Here is a 20,274-nt window from a genome sequence, read left to right on the forward strand (position 1 = left end):
CATGTGGCTGCCTTTCTCCATAAAAAAAATGAAGAAAAGGCTAGCTTGGTAGCAATTGTGGCCAAGATTGTATCTGCCCATTACAGATAAACACCAATAACTCAAGGTCCAGAAATAAGTAAAGATAATAGTTGAGGCTACTATCTAAATTGGCAATAATTGTATGCATAATATATATATCCTTCATTTGTAACTTTTATCACTATTAAAAACAGATCAAAGTTGTAGAATTAGATTCCACTAGTCTTTTAAATGCGTGAATGGAAAGATCTAAATCACCATTACATTAGACCATCCTAACTAACATTCACTTGTATATGGTTGTAACAAGTAATAACAGCAATTTTTTCTGCCTACAAACTTTCCCACACTAAAATCCATCTTGCATTGTGCTGAAAACGGTGTTAGCTAGAGTGTTTGCAGCACTGAACAACAAGAAAAGTCCATTTATTATCCTCCAAAACATGGCCAAATGATTAGTTGCAGCTAATATTGTTGAAGTGGAGAAGCTTCATCAAAGCAGCATATCCAAGCTTAAAGCCTAAAGCATTGAAGTGGGCTATCGATGCCATGTGTGGCAAGGTAAGAAACATACTCGAGCACTGTAGTTTCTCTATAGATTGGAGGATTATCTTCAGATGAGGATTATCAATGCCATAAAATCTTGAAGAGGGATGAAAAAGCATGCCACTGATACTCTTGGCCCTTTATGTTTCGCCACCACTCTGTGGTTTTACACTTTTGAACTTATCATTTGTTATAAGCTGCAAAGTTTCAATCCAAATGAGGAATACAAGAATTAAGAAAAGCATGTCAAACAACTCCAACAAGTTCAAAGTAATAAAACTCACTAACAGAAGATCTCCAATATTGACAACTAAGGCTCCAGGAACTGATGGAACCTCAAGCCAATTATTCTCATGCAAGACTTGGAGACCTCCAATGTGGTCTTGTAGAAGTACAGTAAGGAAATCATTATAAGAATAGTTGCCTATTCCCATGGTTAGTTCTGGCTCAGGAGATGGAGGATAGTAACGACTTGCAAATAGCAGTCCCTCATCACTCATCACATTCCATCTTCTTAAGGTGGCTTGAATCAAGCCCCAAAGCCTCGGACAACAATTCAAACAGAAGACAGCCTAGTTTCATTACTTCTTTTGTGTACACTATCATCTCATTCCTAAAAGAATATCAATGCAATGAATCATACAAATGGAACTTGAATTAATGAATAAGATCTATATAACTAAAAATATATAGATAGATATATCTGTGTGTGTACCAGCATCAGCATGCCTCAGGCAAATTGTCTGGCTTTGGAGGATTAGGAGCCATATAGCTGAAAAAGGAGTCCCTCCAGTTAGCAGCTGAAGTATGAAACAGATAAAAATTGCTATTATAAACAAACTTTTTGGTGACATCCCTAGTGTAAAACTCTTTCTTCTTTTCATTATCTTGCTCATAAAAATGAAGAGCCCCACTTCCACTTTTCATCTCCTCAAGAACACTCAGGGATTCCATGCCTCCTCTGAGTTATTGAATCAGCAGTTAGGCTTCCCAGGTCTACAATGTTCTTATTCTAGAACAATGCTTTATGCTATATCAATCAATTAAAACCATTTCAGGTCTGATCAAATTAAGGCAGTAGAAATCTTTAGCAGTTTCTGCATAATCTTAGCAGCATTAGATAGTCTTGGCTTGATGTGCACATATGAAAGTTAAACTCTGTTGGCCTCAAGAGCTGTATTGAGACAACAATTATGGTAAGTTTATTAAATATCTTTATACTCTAAATTTGAACTCTTGCCACCACAAACAAATTTTTCAGATTCTAAAATTAAAATTGGCTTAATTGTATTCGAATGATGTGAGCAGTTGCTGTTGCTGCCCTGTTTTCTTGAAACTTATTTTAAATGATTTATTTTTCTCCAATTCTTCTTGACAGTGTGTTTCTTTTTTTGTTTGACAAAGCTATTCAAGATACACTATTATCACCATTCACAGTCCACCAACCTTCTCTTCTCTATTCAGGAGGAGTTGTTATGGGATTTTCATGGTTGCTAAATATAACTAAATAGTAAAGCATTTCCTAGAGAAGGTAAGCTCAGGATCAAGTTCTTTCTCAGTTGTTGACTATTTGTTTTGTGTTATGATAGGTGAAATTGCACTCTTAGTTTTCATGTGTGTATTTTATAAAAGTTTCTTTCGAAATTTTAGAATCATATCCATAGATCCTTATGTTACATAAATTCTTTCATGCAGTTTTGAGAGTCTATTTTGGCTTGGGTAGTATTATATATCCTCTTGTTTATTAGGGAATGCAAGAGGTGAGGATTATTTTTACTGCTTTAATTATTCTCCGAATGTGCATGTTATGAAAAATCCTCAGCAGTTTTAATTAAACAATTTCAGGTCCAATCAAATTAAGGCAGTGGAATTCCTTAGCAGTTTCTGCAAAATCTCTTAGGAACAGTAAATAGTCTTGGCTTGATGTGCTTTGACCTCGAGAGTTTTATCTGAGACTACAATTATGGTAAGTTGTTTAGAGTATATTCATGCTCTAAGATTTTTTAAGCTTGTTATTTAATTTTGTTTCCTTTGCTTTCTGGTTGATGCAGGACAGACAAACCAATCTATAACTATGTATAATTCTGAGTATTGCTCACCATGTCTTCTCCTTGCATTTTTAAAAAAAAAAAATATATCCTAAACTTTTTTTTACATGAGACATGTTAATTAGACTTGCTGTGACATGCAAGGTTTTTGTGGTGAAATAGATAATGGAAGACATCAAAATTCTTGGGAGTGGATGTTGCAGCAATCGCCTTTAGATGATGGTAAGGATTTTGGCTCTCAATTTCTGATTTTAAGCAAGCTTTGTACGTGTTTTGCCTATGGTCTTTCTGTGTGTCGGCAAGGACATGTGTTTCACTATTATGACAATCAATTTAATTGTGATTTAGGTTTTGGCTTATGAATGTTATGAATTATTCTTTTCTCCATTTATTCTGATCAAAATGAATGCATGGGATTTCTTTTGCTTAACCACTACTACATACCTTTTATGCCCTCAATTTAATTGTTTTTTTAAGATATAATGGTTCTTTTTGTGAATATTTGTGTTCTTGGCTTGCTCTCTTTTCTTAAGATGATATATATATATATATATATATATATTTATGAAAATGATATATATTCATGCTCTTCTGGTATAAGGATGACTTCTTAAGTATGTAATCTATTAATTTGGAGTTTAAAAGAAGTAAATTTGTATGTCTGAACATCTTGAGAAAAGATTGGAAAACTAATATCAATCACTGATTTTCGTTCTTTTTCTTGTTATATATATATATATATATTTATGAAATGAACCTACCTTCTCCAGGTGGGATTTTCTTCTTCTTTTTTTTTATTTTTTTTTCATCTCCTCAAGAACACTCTCAGGGATTCCATGGTTGGCAATTTTGAAGAAGCCCCAAGTCTCAGATGCCTCCTTTACTCTATCAACAATTTCCTTCCTCTGAGTTATTGAATCAATAGTAAGGCTTCCCAGGTCTATAACTGGAATACTCAACTGGGATTCTCCAGAATCTGACTTCCTCACTGTTCTATGTAACTAAAAATACATAGATATATCTGTGTGCGTACCGGCATGCCTCAGGCAAATCTTCTGACTTTGGAGCAACCAAACATGCTGATGATGTTGACTTCCTCACTGTTTTACTTCAAGATGAGATGACATTGGTGGTCTCCAAGTTCTCAATGACAGACAATAAAAGAGTAATTATTCTATGGATTGGATTGGATGGTCTTACATATATATGTCTATAAACACAACAACTTTCTTTAATCGAGAGTGATTTTCTCCTCTCTTTCACTCGTGTCTCTGGTTTTCTCCTCTCTCAAAATGACGAGAACAATTTTATCCCTTAAGCAATTACTTTGTATATATATCCCTCTCGGCTTTCAGCCTCATTCACCCTCCCGTTTTTTGGTTCTCATTAAATTTACCTTGTTTACAATCCTCTTGAATAACATCAACACACCAGAGCTCTGTCTTGTCTCTCCCTACTCAAATTCTCCTTTCAATGTCTAAAACCTCAACCCTTCGCACCGTCACCAAGATGTTGAAAAAAGCTTAGAAAACTGTCGTTCGAAGACTCTCTGCCCCAGCCCGAACCTCCCTCTCCCTACCCCTATTGTAAAAAAACTCCAGAGTCTTTCCAAATAATGCTCCAAATCTGTCCGCAATGACGGCACAATTGCCAGTTGGAAAATGCTCCATCTGTTCCGAACAAGTTGAGCTCGGACAGATGATGGTGAAGTTTATCAGCTGTGAGCATGTTTGTCATGCTGGATGTTTTGCCGAATGGGCAAAACTATGTCCCGGTTGCAGAGGGAGCTCGTGCGAGGAGGGGATAAGAGCTATATAAGTATATATATATAAGTCAGTTCTAAGCATGTATTTTCCTTTTGTGTAGGCATATGTATATATATATAAATGGGTTCTATTTTCCTTTTGTGTAGGTATATGTGTATATATATATAACACAACAGGAAACCGATATATATATATATACACATATACCTACACAAAAGAAAAATAGAACCCATTTATATATATATATACATATATCTACACAAAAGGAAAATACATGCTTAGAACAGACTTATATATATATACCTATATACTTATATAGCTCTTATCCCCTCCTCGCACGAGCTCCCTCTGCAACCGGGAAATAGTTTTGCACATTCGGCAAAACATCCAGCATGACAAACATGCTCACAGCTGATAAACTTCACCATCTGTCCGAGCTCAACTTGTTCGGAACAGATTGAGCATTTTATGACTGGCAATTGTGCCGTCATTGCGGACAGATTTGGAGCATTATTCGGAAAGACTCTCTGGAGTATTTTTACAATAAGGGGAGGGAGGGGTAGGGAGAGGGAGGTTCGGGCTGGGGCAGAGAGTCTTCGAACGACAATTTTCCAAGCTTTTTTCAACATCTCGGTGACGGTGCGAAGGGTTGAGATTTTAGACATTGAAAGGAGGATGGAGAAAAAGAATAGAGAGAGACAAGACAGAGCTCTGGTGTGTTGATGTTATTTAAGAGGACTGTAAACAAGGTAAACCCAATGGGAACCAAAAAACGAGAGGGTGAATGAGGCTGAAAGCCGAGAGGGGTATATATACAAATTAATTACTTAAAGGGCAAGATTCCCCTCGTCATTTTGAGAGAGAGAGAGGAGAAAACCAGAGAGACACGAGTGAGAGAGAGACGAGTGAGAGAGAGGAGAAAAGAAAACGCTGAAGAAATATTTTTATTTAGATTAATGTATGTACACAAAAGAAAAATAGAACCAATTTATATATATATACATATACTTACACAAAAGGAAAATACTTACTCAGAACCGATTTATATATATTTATATATACTTATATACTTATATAGCTCTTATCCCCTCCTCCTCACAAGAGTTCTCTCTGTAACCGGGACATAGTTTTGCTTATTCGACAATACATCCAGCATGACAAACATGCTCACAGCTGATAAACTTCACCATCATCTGTCCGAGCTCAACTTCATCGCAACAGAGGGTGCATTTTCCCACTGACAATTGTGCCGTCATTGCCGACAAATTTGGAGCATTCTACGAAAAAACTCTCTTCTCATAGTCCCCGGAGTTTTTTTACAAAATGATAATAGGGAGGGGGAGGGGTAGGATCGGGCTGGGGTGTAGGCTCAGGGAGTCGTCAAACGGCAGCCTTCCAAGCCTTTTTCAGCAGTTTGGTGACGGTGCGAATGGTTGAGCTTTTGGACATTGAAAAGATTATGGTTTTGAGCAGAAAAAGAGTAGGGAGGAATGATGCTGAAAGCCAAGAGCGGGAAAAAAGAGTAGAATCATCTAGGTACATATACAAATTAATTAGCTTAAGGGGCAAGATTTCCCTAGTCATTTTGAGAGAGGAGAAAACGCAGAAAGAGAGAAGAGAGTAGAATGAGACAAATTGATTAAATCCCAAGCAAAACTTCTCCAATCTCCTTAACCAAATATAAGAACAAATAGATAGATATGTTTTAATACACATGTATATTTATACACATACCTATATACCTATATATTTATATATTTTTAGATTTTGCGTTTTATCTTATTACTTGTTTGAACCTTGCATTTTTTAACAAATTATTTTTTGAACCCTATATTTTGTAAAATAGAATATTAAATTCAACTTTGACGAAAAACAAATTGAATATAACAATATAATTTTTAAGCATAATGATTTTATTTTTATTTTGAATTGTTAATTTAGTAAATTATTTGTGATTTTAGTTGAGAAAATATTAATCAAAATCGGGTTTAGAATTCTATTTTAACTATTTTATAAAATACATGATTCAAAAATTAATTTGTCAAAATACAATCTCCAAACAAGTAATGAGACCAAATATAGAGTCTAAAAATATATATACTCTTAAAAAAATCTACAAATAAAATAACACAATACCCCAATTCATAACTAATTTTTCAAAGACAAATAATACTAAAGTAAATGAATGAAATATCTTAGTTAAATAAACCAATGGATTGACTTTGATCTAATAAAGGTAGTAAGATCAAATACTAGTAATTGTATCACTCATACTTCCACCATATAAATCAAGGGTCACACTTTTACTCACTAACAGAACTACTGAAATTGGAAGCAAAGCTTGTGATATGTTTAAATATACAAATATATTTGTATATGTTTAAATTAAGTCTTTCAGGGGAACACACAAATCATTAGAAATATTTTTATTTAAAAAAAATGGTGTATAAGAGTTTTTTTTAATTTATTCATCTCTTATCTCTTATTTCTTTGAGAAATTTGTGAAAAATATGATAAATTTAAAATTAATCCTTGGAAATTTTTAGTTGTGCATTCAAATCATAGAAGATAAAATCTTTCCCTGGTGCATAATCATGTATAGAACAACAATAGATTACCTATCGATACCAATACCAAGAACTCCCACCCTTGCCTCATCATCCTCCCAAAGAATATCTCTTACCTCCTGCACTAGTCCAGGGAGATGATAAAGACCTGTTTCGGCATTGTTAAACAGATTTGTCTAAATCAGCCCCCCAGAAAATATTGAACATTTGTGAATTTCAAATTAGTTGTTAGATGTTATAGGAAAAAAAATACTACTATCGGGAAATCGTGAGTCAACAAATGCACCATAATCCTCCACAGAACCCACCTTTGCTTCAGAAACATCTCCCACATCAACTTGATCAGAATACTTTGACCAAACAGCTTCCTTTTGATATTTTCTGTTCTCCTCATTGCTTGAATTACCTACAAATATCGAAACCAATAAGAATATATCTCGGTTATTTGATGCTTATTAATGTACTCTTAATGGATGTGTGATGTACTCCATTCTTTAAAATACCTCATCAAAATATATATTTTTTATTTTACTTCTAAATTCATAGTAAGAAAACTTACAGGTCAAACAAATTGGTAAGCTACCAAGCTCAGCTGGAATATGCCCTGAAAGATGGTTATCATTCAATTCCCTGAAAAAAAAAAGAAAACAAAACATGAATCTTTACATTTGCAAGAGTGATCAGGTATATTCAACAAGACAGAATTAGGTGCTATAGAAAACAGAATCAATTGGCTTTCATTTTCTTTTCTCTTCTTTGCTTGAAATGAATTCAAACGTAACAACATCGAATATTATATAATAATAGCCTAGAAAAAACATGGAAGGGAGAAGAGTCTGCATGCAAGTAATGAAGCTTTGTCATGTTCCCAAGCTCTGGAGGATTTGATCCAGTCAACTTATTGCTATGCAAATACCTGTGATGTTTTAATATAATTAAGTCATAATCAATACAAGTGTATATACATAAGTTAATTCATTTCTTTGTTTGTCTACTGTCTAGGACTCAAACAAGTAAATAAATTATAACCAAATAACATGAAGGACAAAGCATAACTAAAATGGCATATTGCACAAGTGTCAAAGCATGACTTATAATTTCTCAGTGTATGTCAAATTTCCCAGAATAGGAGGGATTGGTCCACTTAACGTTGCTGCTCAAATCTCTGGTTGGACCATAAGATAAAAAACCACACAAACATGAGACAATAGAAGAAATATCGAGTGCCAAAGGCAGTAGTGATGGTAATAATTCCACAGCAAGTGCCTGCATCGAGCCGATCACAGAAGGTACATGCCCGGAGAGTTTATTACCTTGCAATGATCTAGCAAGTAAAATTCCAAAAAGACGAGAATAATGTTAAATCAAATAGATAGAAACATTATAAATAACAAGCAATAAAACAGATACTACGAGCACATACAATGTGGCTACTTGCAGAAACCCAATATTGAACGGAATCTCCCCGGTCAGCTGGTTATAAGACAAAGTCCCTGCCAGGCAAAGAATAAAAAATACACAATAAACCACAGTTTCTAAACATTTATAGAAATTTGATCTGTCAAGTCAGGTGAAATACATACAAGACTTGGAAGGCAGTGCAGTTCCCTATATTCTGAGGAATACTACCAGTTAAACTGTTGTTCCTCACATCACTGCAATAAGGAGAAGATGGAATATTAGCCATACAAAATATACCTCGTAAGCTAGAGTCTTTATAGGTGTCACAGGATTTGAGAATTGGATAAGACTTACAAATACCACAACACAGTTAACTGGCAAACATCGGGGGAAAGAGTACCCACCAAGTTGTTCCCTCGTAAACCACTAAGACAGCCGCGAAAACATCATTTAATTACAGAATAAAAATGAAATCACACGGCCACTAAAGAAACTTTAACAACTGATACACTCACAGATATTGCAGAACTTCATTCCAGTATATAAGCCTTGGTATTTCCCCACTGAGATTATTTTGTGCCAAGTCTCTTGAACCATGGAATAAGAAACTTACTGTAAGGACCGTCGGACACTATCTATTTCCCCATTAGTATGATATTGTCCGCTTTAGGCCTAAGCCCTCACGGATTTGTTTTTGGGCACCTTCCCAAAAGGCCTCATTTTTATGTTTAAGCAAAACCAGCCACACTTTTCTAGAGAAATCATCTACTATAGACATGAAATAAGTGTTACCCCCATGTGTAGCAGTTTTTTCTGGACCCCATAAATCAGAATGAATATACTCTAGTATAGCTTTAGTTTTGTGTGTACCTATTTTGAATTTGAGCCTATGATGTTTCCCAAGTACACAATACTCACAGAAATTCACTTTACTAACTTTGTCCTTTCCCAATAGTTGCTGGTCACTCACAATCTGTAGTCCTCTTTCACTAATGTGGCCTAGTCTTCTGTGCCAAAGTATTGCCTTTGAGTCTTCTGGTGGTTCTGTAACTGTATTGTGACTTTTTCCAACTGGTTCACCTATTAAATAGTATAGGCCTTCTTTCTTGACTCCCTTCATAATCACCGTAGATCCTTTGCACAGTTTGATTTGCCCTTCCTTGATTTTGCTTTCCACCTTCCTATCATCAAGCACACTTAGTGAAATAAGATTTCTGAACAGATTTGGAACATACCTCACTCCACTTAGGGTTCTAATAACTCCATCAAACATTCTGAAGTTCACTGAACCCGAGCCTTCTATATTGCAGTATTGGTTGTTTCCTAGGATCACTTTCCCTTTTGTTGAATCCTTGAAATCAGTCAACAAATGTTTATTATTAGTCATATGGAAAGTACAATCATCTTTAAAAGATGATGAGGCTACATAGACTTCCCCACTCTCATATCCATCACTCAAATTAGCATTTTGAAATTCATGTTTATTGTTTGATGAAAATGATAAAGAGTTGTTAGAGTCTCCCTGTCCCTCATGTTTGTTTCTATTATTCTTTTTCAAGAAATAGCAATCTCTCTTGAAATGCCCAGGTTTTCCACAGTTGTAGCAGCCTTTAGGATCACTTGGGCCCTTTGAGTGTGATCTGCTTTTGTCACGGTTGTGGTTATCCTTGTGATGTCCACGGCTGTGACTTCTACCCCTGTTTTGCCAAGGTTTCCTTTGAGATGGTCTTCCACGACTTAAGTTCAGTTCTCCACTTAAGCTCCCAGATTTTTCAGACTTCATTTCTAGGTCCTTTGACTTCAAGGCAGAAATAACTTCTTCAAGAGTTATCTCTGTCCTCCCATATTTTATTGCTGTCTTCACTTCTCTATATGATTCGGGCAATGAGTTGAGGATGATAATAGCTTAATTTTCATCACTCAAAGCCTCATTCTCTCCTGAGTTTGCAAGCTCAATGTGCATTCTCAAGAACTCATCAAGATTCTGGTCAAGAGTCTTGGAATGGTTCATCTTGTACCCAAAGATCCTTTCCTTCAAGAAAATCTTGTTTGTAAGAGATTTTTGTTGGAATTGCTCCTCCAACTTCTTCCAAATCTTGGCTGGTGTTTCTTCTTTGTCAACCAGTCTAATGATTGCATCTGATAAGTTGAAGATGATAATACCAGTGGCTGTTTCCAGCAGCTCTTCCTGTTGGATTTTAGAAGTATTCTCAGGCCATTCGATTGGGTCTTCTAATACCCTCAATAGCTTCTGTTGAGCCAACAGCGATCTAATTTTTCTTCTCCAAATCCTGTAATCACCAGAACCATCGAATTTGTCAATGTCAACCTTAATATACTCGTGTTATTTAAAACTGAATCAAGAAAAATATTAGGGAGTTCAGTAGGTTCAGTCAGTGGTATATCCACAAATTCTTCTTGAACTTCTTCAGGATCTTGAATGGGTTCTGCTATGCTATCTCCTTCCAGATTTGATTTTGGTGTTCTTCTCCCTGATGTGAATTTTTGTTGCTCCTTCTAGCCAGAACCTGGCTCTGATACCACTGTAGGAATTTTACTGTAATAACCCTACACCAAACAAATATTCAATCAGTAGTTTCAAGGTCAAAAGAGACTTTTAACACCTCTGCCTTTTTGACCAAGAGTCAAAGGCAAAACGACACAGTTTCTTATGTATCAGATATAAACCAAAACAAATCAATCTGAAATTAAAGAACCCCCTTTTCTATTGTAACCCGAACCCTAGCAGACCAATATCCCTAAGATCCCCAAACTGAAACTCAGTCCCAAAAACCAGAGATGAAACCCACGAAAAGTAATCAACCCAGAGAAATATTCAGTAAGCTTAGTTCAATCAAAACCCAACAAACAGAAATGAGAAATAGAGAAGAAAACACCCAGAATTTTTCGAGGTTCGCCCATAAACTGGGTTACATCCTCGTTGAGCTGCTCCTCAGATGGAAAGCTCGGATCTTCACTATGAAGTTGGTGTTACAAGGTTTTGGCAATGGATTCCAAGTCACAGAAGAATCGACAAGGTAATCCCTTCTCATTGAGCCCTTTGAGTATTATTATTATTCTCTATATCTCATTTCTGTTTGTTGGGTTTTGATTGAACTAAGCTTACTGAATATTTCTCTGGGTTGATTAATTTTCGTAGGTTTCATCTCTGGTTTTTGGGACTGAGTTTCAGTTTGGGGATCTTAGGGATATTGGTCTGCTAGGGTTCGGGTTACAATAGAAAATGGGTTCTTTAATTTCTGATTGATTTGTTTTGGTTTATATCTGATACATAAGAAACTGTGTCGTTTTGCCTTTGACACTTGGTCAAAAAGGCAGAGGTGTTAAAGGTCTCTTTTGACTTTGAAACTACCGATTGAATATTTGTTTGGTGTAGGGTTATTACAGTAAAATTCCTACACTTACAAAACTTTCAAGTTGGGAATCTGAGACAAGGTTGAAGGAATAGGTCCAATTAACTTAACCGGTTGTTTTTCAAAACACTGAACAGTCATACAAAACATTATCCACATCCCTAAACGATTTCTTAATCTCCAGAAGTGTTGCTCCATTATTAAAAAAGAACCGTAAATTTGAGTATCACAACCAGACAAGACAAGCCTAGCTACTGATGATGAGCCTGCTTCTGGTTTGTTATTTGAAACAAGTGAAGAAGACAGGTTTTCAAAGGTGGGTGAGTTCAAAACAGAGCAAAAGTTAAAGAAAACAAATTTGAGAGCTACATTTCACAATGTGCTTAGTTTCAAAACACATAAAGACACCATCTTTCTTGGGTTCAATCTTCTTCTCATGCATTTTCCCGAGAAACAATCAGAGCAAAATCCTCAGGAAACATACGAAAACAACAACAACTCACCGTCATCAGAATCCACTGTACTACCTAGGGCCACACAAGCGAGAAAAGCCAAAAGAACAAACCCAACACGAAATGCCATAACTTTCCACCAATCAAAGCTCATTCAAAGCCAACTTCTCCAAAACCTCATTAAACGACCCTTTCACCACTTCGAAACAGAGAAGAAAACCAGCTCAAAGAAGAAAAGTTCAGAACCCAGTTCGAAACACATCCAGCTCGCACAAACCCAGAACAGAAAACAGAAGAGAAAACGTTCTTCTTCTTCCTTCTACTACACTGCCCGACCTTACAACTGTAAACCGGTGACGAAGAACTCCTCTACTCTGTCTCACACCCTCATGATGTTTGATCACATACCACCAATAAAGATATCACCTTTTTTTTGTTCAATCACATCGTCCTTCTTCTGGCACATATAGACCTCTAAATACAACAGTAACAACTAGAGAGAGAGAAACGTAAAAAGAGTGAGAAAGAGTGAGAATTATTTTCATGAATAAAGTTAAAAAACAATCTGCCACAGCTCTGCAAGAAGACCTGCAACATTGCAGCTCTTTCTACTCTCTATCTCTCCTTCACTTCTCTCTCTCTCTCATATGTGTACGTGGGTTGGGGAGTTGGGGTTGGAAGAGCGTTCAGAGATTGTTACTGTGTGTGAAAGCCATGCCATTGCCATTTGCGAATAATGAATAATGAAAAATGGGTCGCTTTCTATTTGGTTTTTCCCGAGAAAGAGTTAGTATATGTCTAAATTATTATTACTATAATAAATAAGGTGAAAATGAAATAACAATAATTATAATAATTAATTCTTTAGTCTTTTTTTTAATTAACATAATAATTTAGTAATTTAATGCCCCACAAATATACATTGAGTACAATATCTTCTTCCTTATGTTTTTTTTTTTTTTAAATTTGTGTGGCAGTGTACTGTTTTTATCTGTAAATAATTTTGTTATGAGTGCGTATATTATAGTTATTTAGAATATATTATTTAAAATTTTTAAATAATTTACAATGCTAAAGACTAGGTAATATTTTCAAAGCGTATAAAAAAAATTAATGGAGTGTACAATAATATATTTTTAAATTATTTTTTGACAGTATAAATTATTTAGAATTTTCTAAAAACTTACAGTATATTCTAAATAATTAAAATACACACAATCATAAAAAAATTATACAAAAAATTATTCACGTGTTGAGGATACAAAAGAGCTTCACTGATAGGCTCTTTTTAAAGCATTTTTCATATATATTTAGTAAATATTTGGAATAAATAAAAAAGTTTTTTTCTTTTAAAAAAAAGTTTACGTAAAAAACATTTAAAAACGTTAAAAAAGTAATTTTGGAAAATCTCTTAATATTTTTTTATAATTTACTCTTAGTTATAGTTTGTCCATTTAGAAAATAAAATACAGAATTTATTTTATTTTAATTTTACAAAATAATACTATTGTCAAAACACTTGATTGACATATATATATATTTAAAATTCTCATGGAGTCAAATCTAATAAAAAAATTGGTGTATTAAATTGATATATGATTGTAATTTATCTTGTTATTTTCATTATTTTTAAACTTTTTTTCTTCAAATTGTAGTGTTTTTATGGAAGACCATTTTGAGTTTCTACTAATTTTGTTTAGCTCAATATATTATAATGACAGGAAAACATTTACACAAATGATTAAATCATTTTGGTTTTAATTTATTAAAATATATAGTTTGTTGTATTTTAGAGCAATTATTATACAAATGGTATAATTTATTAATATGTTTTTATCACTACTTATAAACCACCAAACTTTTAAACTCTGAGGAATTAAATTAAATAGAAAAACACTAAATGATAAATACATTATATTATTAAAATCAAGAATAAAGTTTATGACATTAATTAATTGATTTTTATTTATAATTGGTTGACAAAGCATATTTAATAAACAAGAAAATGTCTTGGAGTTAAGGCCAAATAATCTAATATTAAGGTACTTTAAGTTGAATTGTTTATTTATTGGGTCTTGTACAAATTAGGAATGTCAAATTTTAATATATTCTTTATTTTTATTTTATTCTTAATTTAAATACAATATTATCAGTGGTTAATGATACTTATTCTAGTACCAATAACACATGCATAATTCTTTTGGAATATTTTATTATTTTGCCATAAAGTAAGAGTTTTATTAGAAGCCTTGGGATAAATAATTATATATATATTTTTAAGAAAAATCCTCTAAAATTTGAGGAAAAGTTAAAAATAAAATGTTTAAATAAATTTTGAATAATTTATATTGCTGAAGATAGAATTTAAACAATTAGTTGGGTGGATGTTTGTTTTTTTATATGGGTGTAATTAATTATTTTGAATAATATTTTTAGAACTATAAATTATTTAATTTTTTATGAAAAAAATAATGAAATATCTAATATAATTATAATATAACATCATTATATATGTAAAAAATGAATTATAATTCTCCTTAAATAATAATAATAATAATAATATAAGAGACTCATTTGTTTATTAATAAAATTGGTCACTTGATTAAGATAAAAAAATATATAATAGAGAATAAAAGTTTAAATTATAACAAAATATATTATTAACATTTAATTCACATTGAAAATAGAAAAAAATAAATGTTTTCTCAAAAAATAATAATAATATTAGATTAAAAAATATTTTTTAACAAAATAAATAATTTTCCCATTTTTTCTTAATTAACCATTCATCGCATTTGTATAGATGATAAATCACATCAAAACTTATTCTTTTTTTTCTTTTCTAAGGCCATCTCCAATCCCACTCCATTACGGCAATATATGCCGTGGAGAGTAAAAATCTCTCTCCAACCCAACTCCAAATGTACATGCATTTACCAGTTGATGAACAGTGACACGGCATATATGCCGTGCACTGTTCACACGGTATATATATATATATATATTTTTTTATTAAAATAAACATATTTATATCATATATATATATTTATATATATAAACATGTGAGTATTATTTGGGTTTATATTTTATGTTGGGTTTTTTAAATTATAAATACACATATAATTTAATTTTTTAAATAAAATTTCAAATATTTCATAATTAATTTTTTATATAATTTATTTTAATTTGTGTGAAAATTCTTACTCTACACTATAAGAAAATAAAATTAACATTGAAATTGATTAAATATACAAAAGATAATTAAAATATTTCAAACTTACATTCTAATATTAAAATCAAATACACCAAACATAAAATGGAAAACAATATAAATATATATATATAGAACACAAGACAAACTAAGACATACTTCTAATAATTTTAAAAATTATTCCCAGTTCCGCCAAGATAGTCATAATATTGACTATAATCTTGTGAAGGATTTTGAGATCGTTGATGTTCATCTTCAGCTCCTTCTCTGTGTTCTTCTTCATATTGAGATCTTTGGAACTGAGATGCTCGATATTGAGATCCCTGATATTGAGATCCTTCTCCTTGTTCTCCATGTTCGGATGTTTGTGCTCTTGATCTATAAATTTTTCTCCTTTCGCTTTGAATAAATTGGCGAAACTCTGGATCGGATATAGAATTCATATCCATAAATAAAATTTTATTCTCTTCTCTCATTCTAGCCACATCAACCTTTTGTCTCAGAAGTTCATTTCTTTCAAAGTTACCCTTTTCTATAACGTTAACAAGTTTTTGACTTTGTTCCATTAATTTCTTAAATTGTTCATCACTTTTTTGTTTTCCTTTTGCTTTTTTCACACCGATAGGTCTTTTAGATAAATTAATAGGAACTTCCTCCTCATTCATATTAAGATCAAATGAACTCATACCGGTGGGTGCTGATGTCGGTGATTCGAAGCCAGAAGAACAAGATTGGGGGGAATTGAAACTACGACGTTGTTGTTGGAATCTAGCTGGTGAATTGGTGTTGTCATTTGTAAATTTCTCACAATCTTTAAGAATAGACCACACATGAGCAAATTTGAACCCTCTTATGTACTTTGGATCTTGTGCTAATAGCATCTTCGCTTGATTTAACTATTGAATAATAAATAAATATTGTCAATAAAATTAAAAATAAGTTACTAACTAAAAATAAACTATAACAATATATACTCACAATATCTTCTTGAGAAGCACCACTTGGATTTTTATTTTCAATTTGGTTGACGCATCCCCTCAATTTTGAAATTGCCGCAAGAATGGTCGTCATTCGAGTTTGCAAAGATCTTCTCGGTCGAGGTTGACTACTAAACTGCCCAGAGTGATATGCTAATTCAACTCTTGCCCACATCTGATCTCTGGATTGGTTAATTCCTATGATTGGATTTTGAGAAATGTCAAGATACACATGACACAAGTGCACATCTTCTTCAATTGAGTATGAAGAAGTTCGAATTGAAGTCATTTTGAAAGAGAAAGAAGTTGGTTTAGAACTATGTTGAAGAGGTGTGGTCATCTTATGTGAAAAATATGTCATTATATAGGGATGTTGAAGGTAGATTTCTTAAGACAAAATAATTTGAAATCTGAAGACAAAATACGATGTGACAATACAATGCTACGGGTATCTTTTCTGAAGACAAAATATGATGTGACAATACAATGCTACGGGTATCTTTTCTTAAGACAAAATAATTTGAAATCTGAAGACAAAATATGATGTGACAATACAATGCTACGGGTATCTTTTCTTAAGACAAAATAATTTGAAATCTGAAGACAAAATATGATGTGACAATACAATGCTACGGGTATCTTTTCTTAAGACAAAATAATTTGAAATCTGAAGACAAAATACGATGTGACAATACAATGCTACGGATATCTTTTCTGAAGACAAAATATGATGTGACAATACAATGCTACGGGTATCTTTTCTGAAGACAAAATATGATGTGACAATACAATGCTACGGGTATCTTTTCTTAAGACAAAATAATTTGAAATCTGAAGACAAAATACGATGTGACAATACAATGCTACGGGTATCTTTTCTGAAGACAAAATATGATGTGACAATACAATGCTACGGGTATCTTTTCTTAAGACAAAATAATTTGAAATCTGAAGACAAAATATGATGTGACAATACAATGCTACGGGTATCTTTTCTTAAGACAAAATAATTTGAAATCTGAAGACAAAATACGATGTGACAATACAATGTTATGAGTATCTTTTCTTAAGACAAAATAATTTGAAATCTGAAGATAGTGAATATCTACACTATAAAACATTGGCTTAATGTAGACCAACTACACATACGACTAAAGATGAATTCTCATTATGGTAGTTCATCTTATTTGGCATCGTCTTCTTCTTCTTCAGATGATGATGATTATTATGATGATCTAGAAAAACAAGTGGTATGTCAAATTACTGCTAACAACAATTTTTGCATCGCTCAACATCAAAATAACGAAGGGTCACACAGGGGCTCAATTCCTGGTCATATAGTAGTCAACCGTGACCGAGAAAATGCTGATCGCAATCTCTTCAACGACTATTTTGCAGAGAACCCTCGATTTTCTGCCTCGATGTTTCGCCGAAGATTCCGAATGGGTCGTGCTTTATTCCTTCATATTTATGATGTTGTACAAAGGCATGACAATTACTTCGTCCAACGAAGAGATGGACTCGGTAAGCTTGGGTTATCGGGTCTACAAAAAGTAACAGCCGTATTTCGAATGTTGGCATATGGTGTACCGGCAGATGCTACCGACGAGTACATCAAAATAGGAGAATCTACTGCTTTGGAAAGTTTGAAACGATTTTGTCGTGCTGTTGTCGAGGTCTTTGGAGCCCGCTATCTCCGATCACCTAACGCTGATGATGTTGCAAGGCTACTACACATTGGTGAAAGTCGAGGTTTTCCAGGAATGTTGGGTAGTTTAGATTGTATGCATTGGAAATGGAAAAATTGTCCTACGGCTTGGGGAGGACAATACGCTGGTCGTAGTGGATCTCCGACTATTATTCTTGAAGCTGTAGCTGACTATGATCTTTGGATATGGCATGCATATTTTGGTCTACCTGGATCTAACAATGATATTAACGTGTTGGAGGCGTCCCATCTTTTTGCTGATCTTGCTGCGGGTGTTTCTCCACCCGCTAATTATGTCATTAAAGGGAAAGAGTATAATATGGGTTATTATTTAGCTGACGGTATATATCCAAAATGGTCTACTATCGTTCAAACCATTCGTGAGCCACGTGACCCGAAGAAACAATTTTTTGCTCGAAAACAAGAAGCATGTAGAAAAGATGTAGAACGTGCGTTTGGAGTATTACAATCAAGATTTGCCATTGTGGCAGGACCATCGCGTCTATGGAATAAGAGGATATTACATGATATAATGACTTCATGTATTATTATGCATAATATGATAATAGAAGATGAACGTGACTTTAATGCACCCATTGAAGAACGGTTCGAAGTGCCAGATCCAGAAGTTGAGATGGTGGGTAATGACGATGCTCGATTTCAAGAATTTCTAGCTCGACATAGAAAAATCAAAGATAAGGATGCTCACATTGCACTTCGAAATGCATTAATTGAACACTTGTGGGACGAATATAGTATCGGAAAATTAGTTTAATTTAATTAATATTTCAAGAGTGTGTTATGTTTTAGGGTTAATTGAATATATTTTATTTTAGTAGTGTAATATTTAAATAGGAAAATGTAATGTGTTATTATAATTTTCAAGTTTTAATATTTATGAAATAAGTTTCATGTAATTAATAATGACATTTTTACTTAATTGATTAATTAAATAAATAAATGATAAAATAATAAAATAATAAAAAGAATATTATATTTTTATTAAAAAATAATATAATAATAAATAATATATTTTTTGGTGTAATTTTTGGTGTTGTGATTGGAATAGAAAAAAAATATGGTGTTAAGATTCTTTAGTTTTGGTGTTGGTGCAACACCATAATAGGGTAATGGGTTGGAGATGGCCTAATGACACTTTTAAAGAGGTCAAAGAACAAAAAAGTCAGACCAATCAAAAAAAATAATAAAAAATTGAATAGGTAGTCTTATCAAAATCAATTATAGTATAAGTTGCAGAGTAAAAAGTAAAAAGTAAATAAATAAATAAAGTGAAAGAGGACATTTTTAGAAAATAGATTTGGGTCCACACAACTCCCTTTCGTACCCTGTCTCATTTATTAACTATCATAAAATCGAGGTATGTTTATTCGGTGATTTGATGGCCATATTGAAATACGCAATGTCAGAATGTTTGCATTAATATCCACGTAATATTATTAAAAAAATTATTTATATATTTTTGGACGGTCTTTTATCTCGTTACTTTGGATATTGTGTTTCAAATTATTTTCTAAATGTTATGTTTTATAAAATAATTAAAATAGAATATTAAATTTAATTTTGATGAAATAAATAAATAAATATAACAATACAACATTAAAACATAATGATTTTATTTTTATTTTAAATTATTAATTTAGTAAATTATTTATGATTTTAGTTAAGAAAATATTAATCAAAATCGAATTTAGGGTTCTATTTTATATAATTTTATAAAATGTATAGTTCAAAAAATAATTTATCAAAATACAGTCTCCAAACAAGTAATGAGACCAAATATAATCTAAAAATTTATAAACTCTTAAAAAAAATCTACAAATAAAATAACACAATGCCCCAATTCATAACTAATTTTCCGAAGACAAATAATACATTTTGTAAGTGAATAATATAAAATGAAAAATCTTAGTTAAATAAACCAATGGATTGACTTTAATCTACTAATAGTAGTAAGATCAAATACTAGTAATTGTTTCACTCATACTAGTAATAGTAGAAATTGGAAGCGATGCTTGTGTTATGTTTAAATATACAAATCTATTTGTATATTATATCTATTTGTATATGTTTAAATTAAGTCTTTCATGGGAACACACAAATCATTAGAAATATTTTTATTTAAAAAAAATGGTGCATAAGAGTTTTTTTTAATTTATTCATCTCTTATCTCTTATTTCTTTAA

General features: G+C 32.6%; 2 protein-coding genes across 2 annotated transcripts; one reads left to right on the forward strand and one right to left on the reverse strand.

The window, feature by feature from the left end:
* Positions 1 to 15,556: 15,556 nt before the first annotated feature.
* Positions 15,557 to 16,862, reverse strand: LOC133819935 (uncharacterized). Its single transcript, XM_062253321.1, has 2 exons — positions 16,365 to 16,862; positions 15,557 to 16,282 (listed from the first exon to the last, which is right to left on the reverse strand). Exons 1-2 carry the CDS (start codon positions 16,722 to 16,724, stop codon positions 15,557 to 15,559), a joined length of 1,086 nt encoding a protein of 361 aa, XP_062109305.1. The 5' UTR covers positions 16,725 to 16,862.
* On the forward strand, positions 16,759 to 18,846 carry LOC133815728 (protein ALP1-like). Its single transcript, XM_062248536.1, has one exon. It carries the CDS (start codon positions 17,521 to 17,523, stop codon positions 18,844 to 18,846), a length of 1,326 nt encoding a protein of 441 aa, XP_062104520.1. The 5' UTR covers positions 16,759 to 17,520.
* Positions 18,847 to 20,274: the final 1,428 nt, after the last annotated feature.

The sequence above is a fragment of the Humulus lupulus genome, chromosome 2 (genome assembly GCF_963169125.1).
Source record: "Humulus lupulus chromosome 2, drHumLupu1.1, whole genome shotgun sequence".
Classification (NCBI taxonomy): Eukaryota; Viridiplantae; Streptophyta; class Magnoliopsida; order Rosales; family Cannabaceae; genus Humulus; species Humulus lupulus.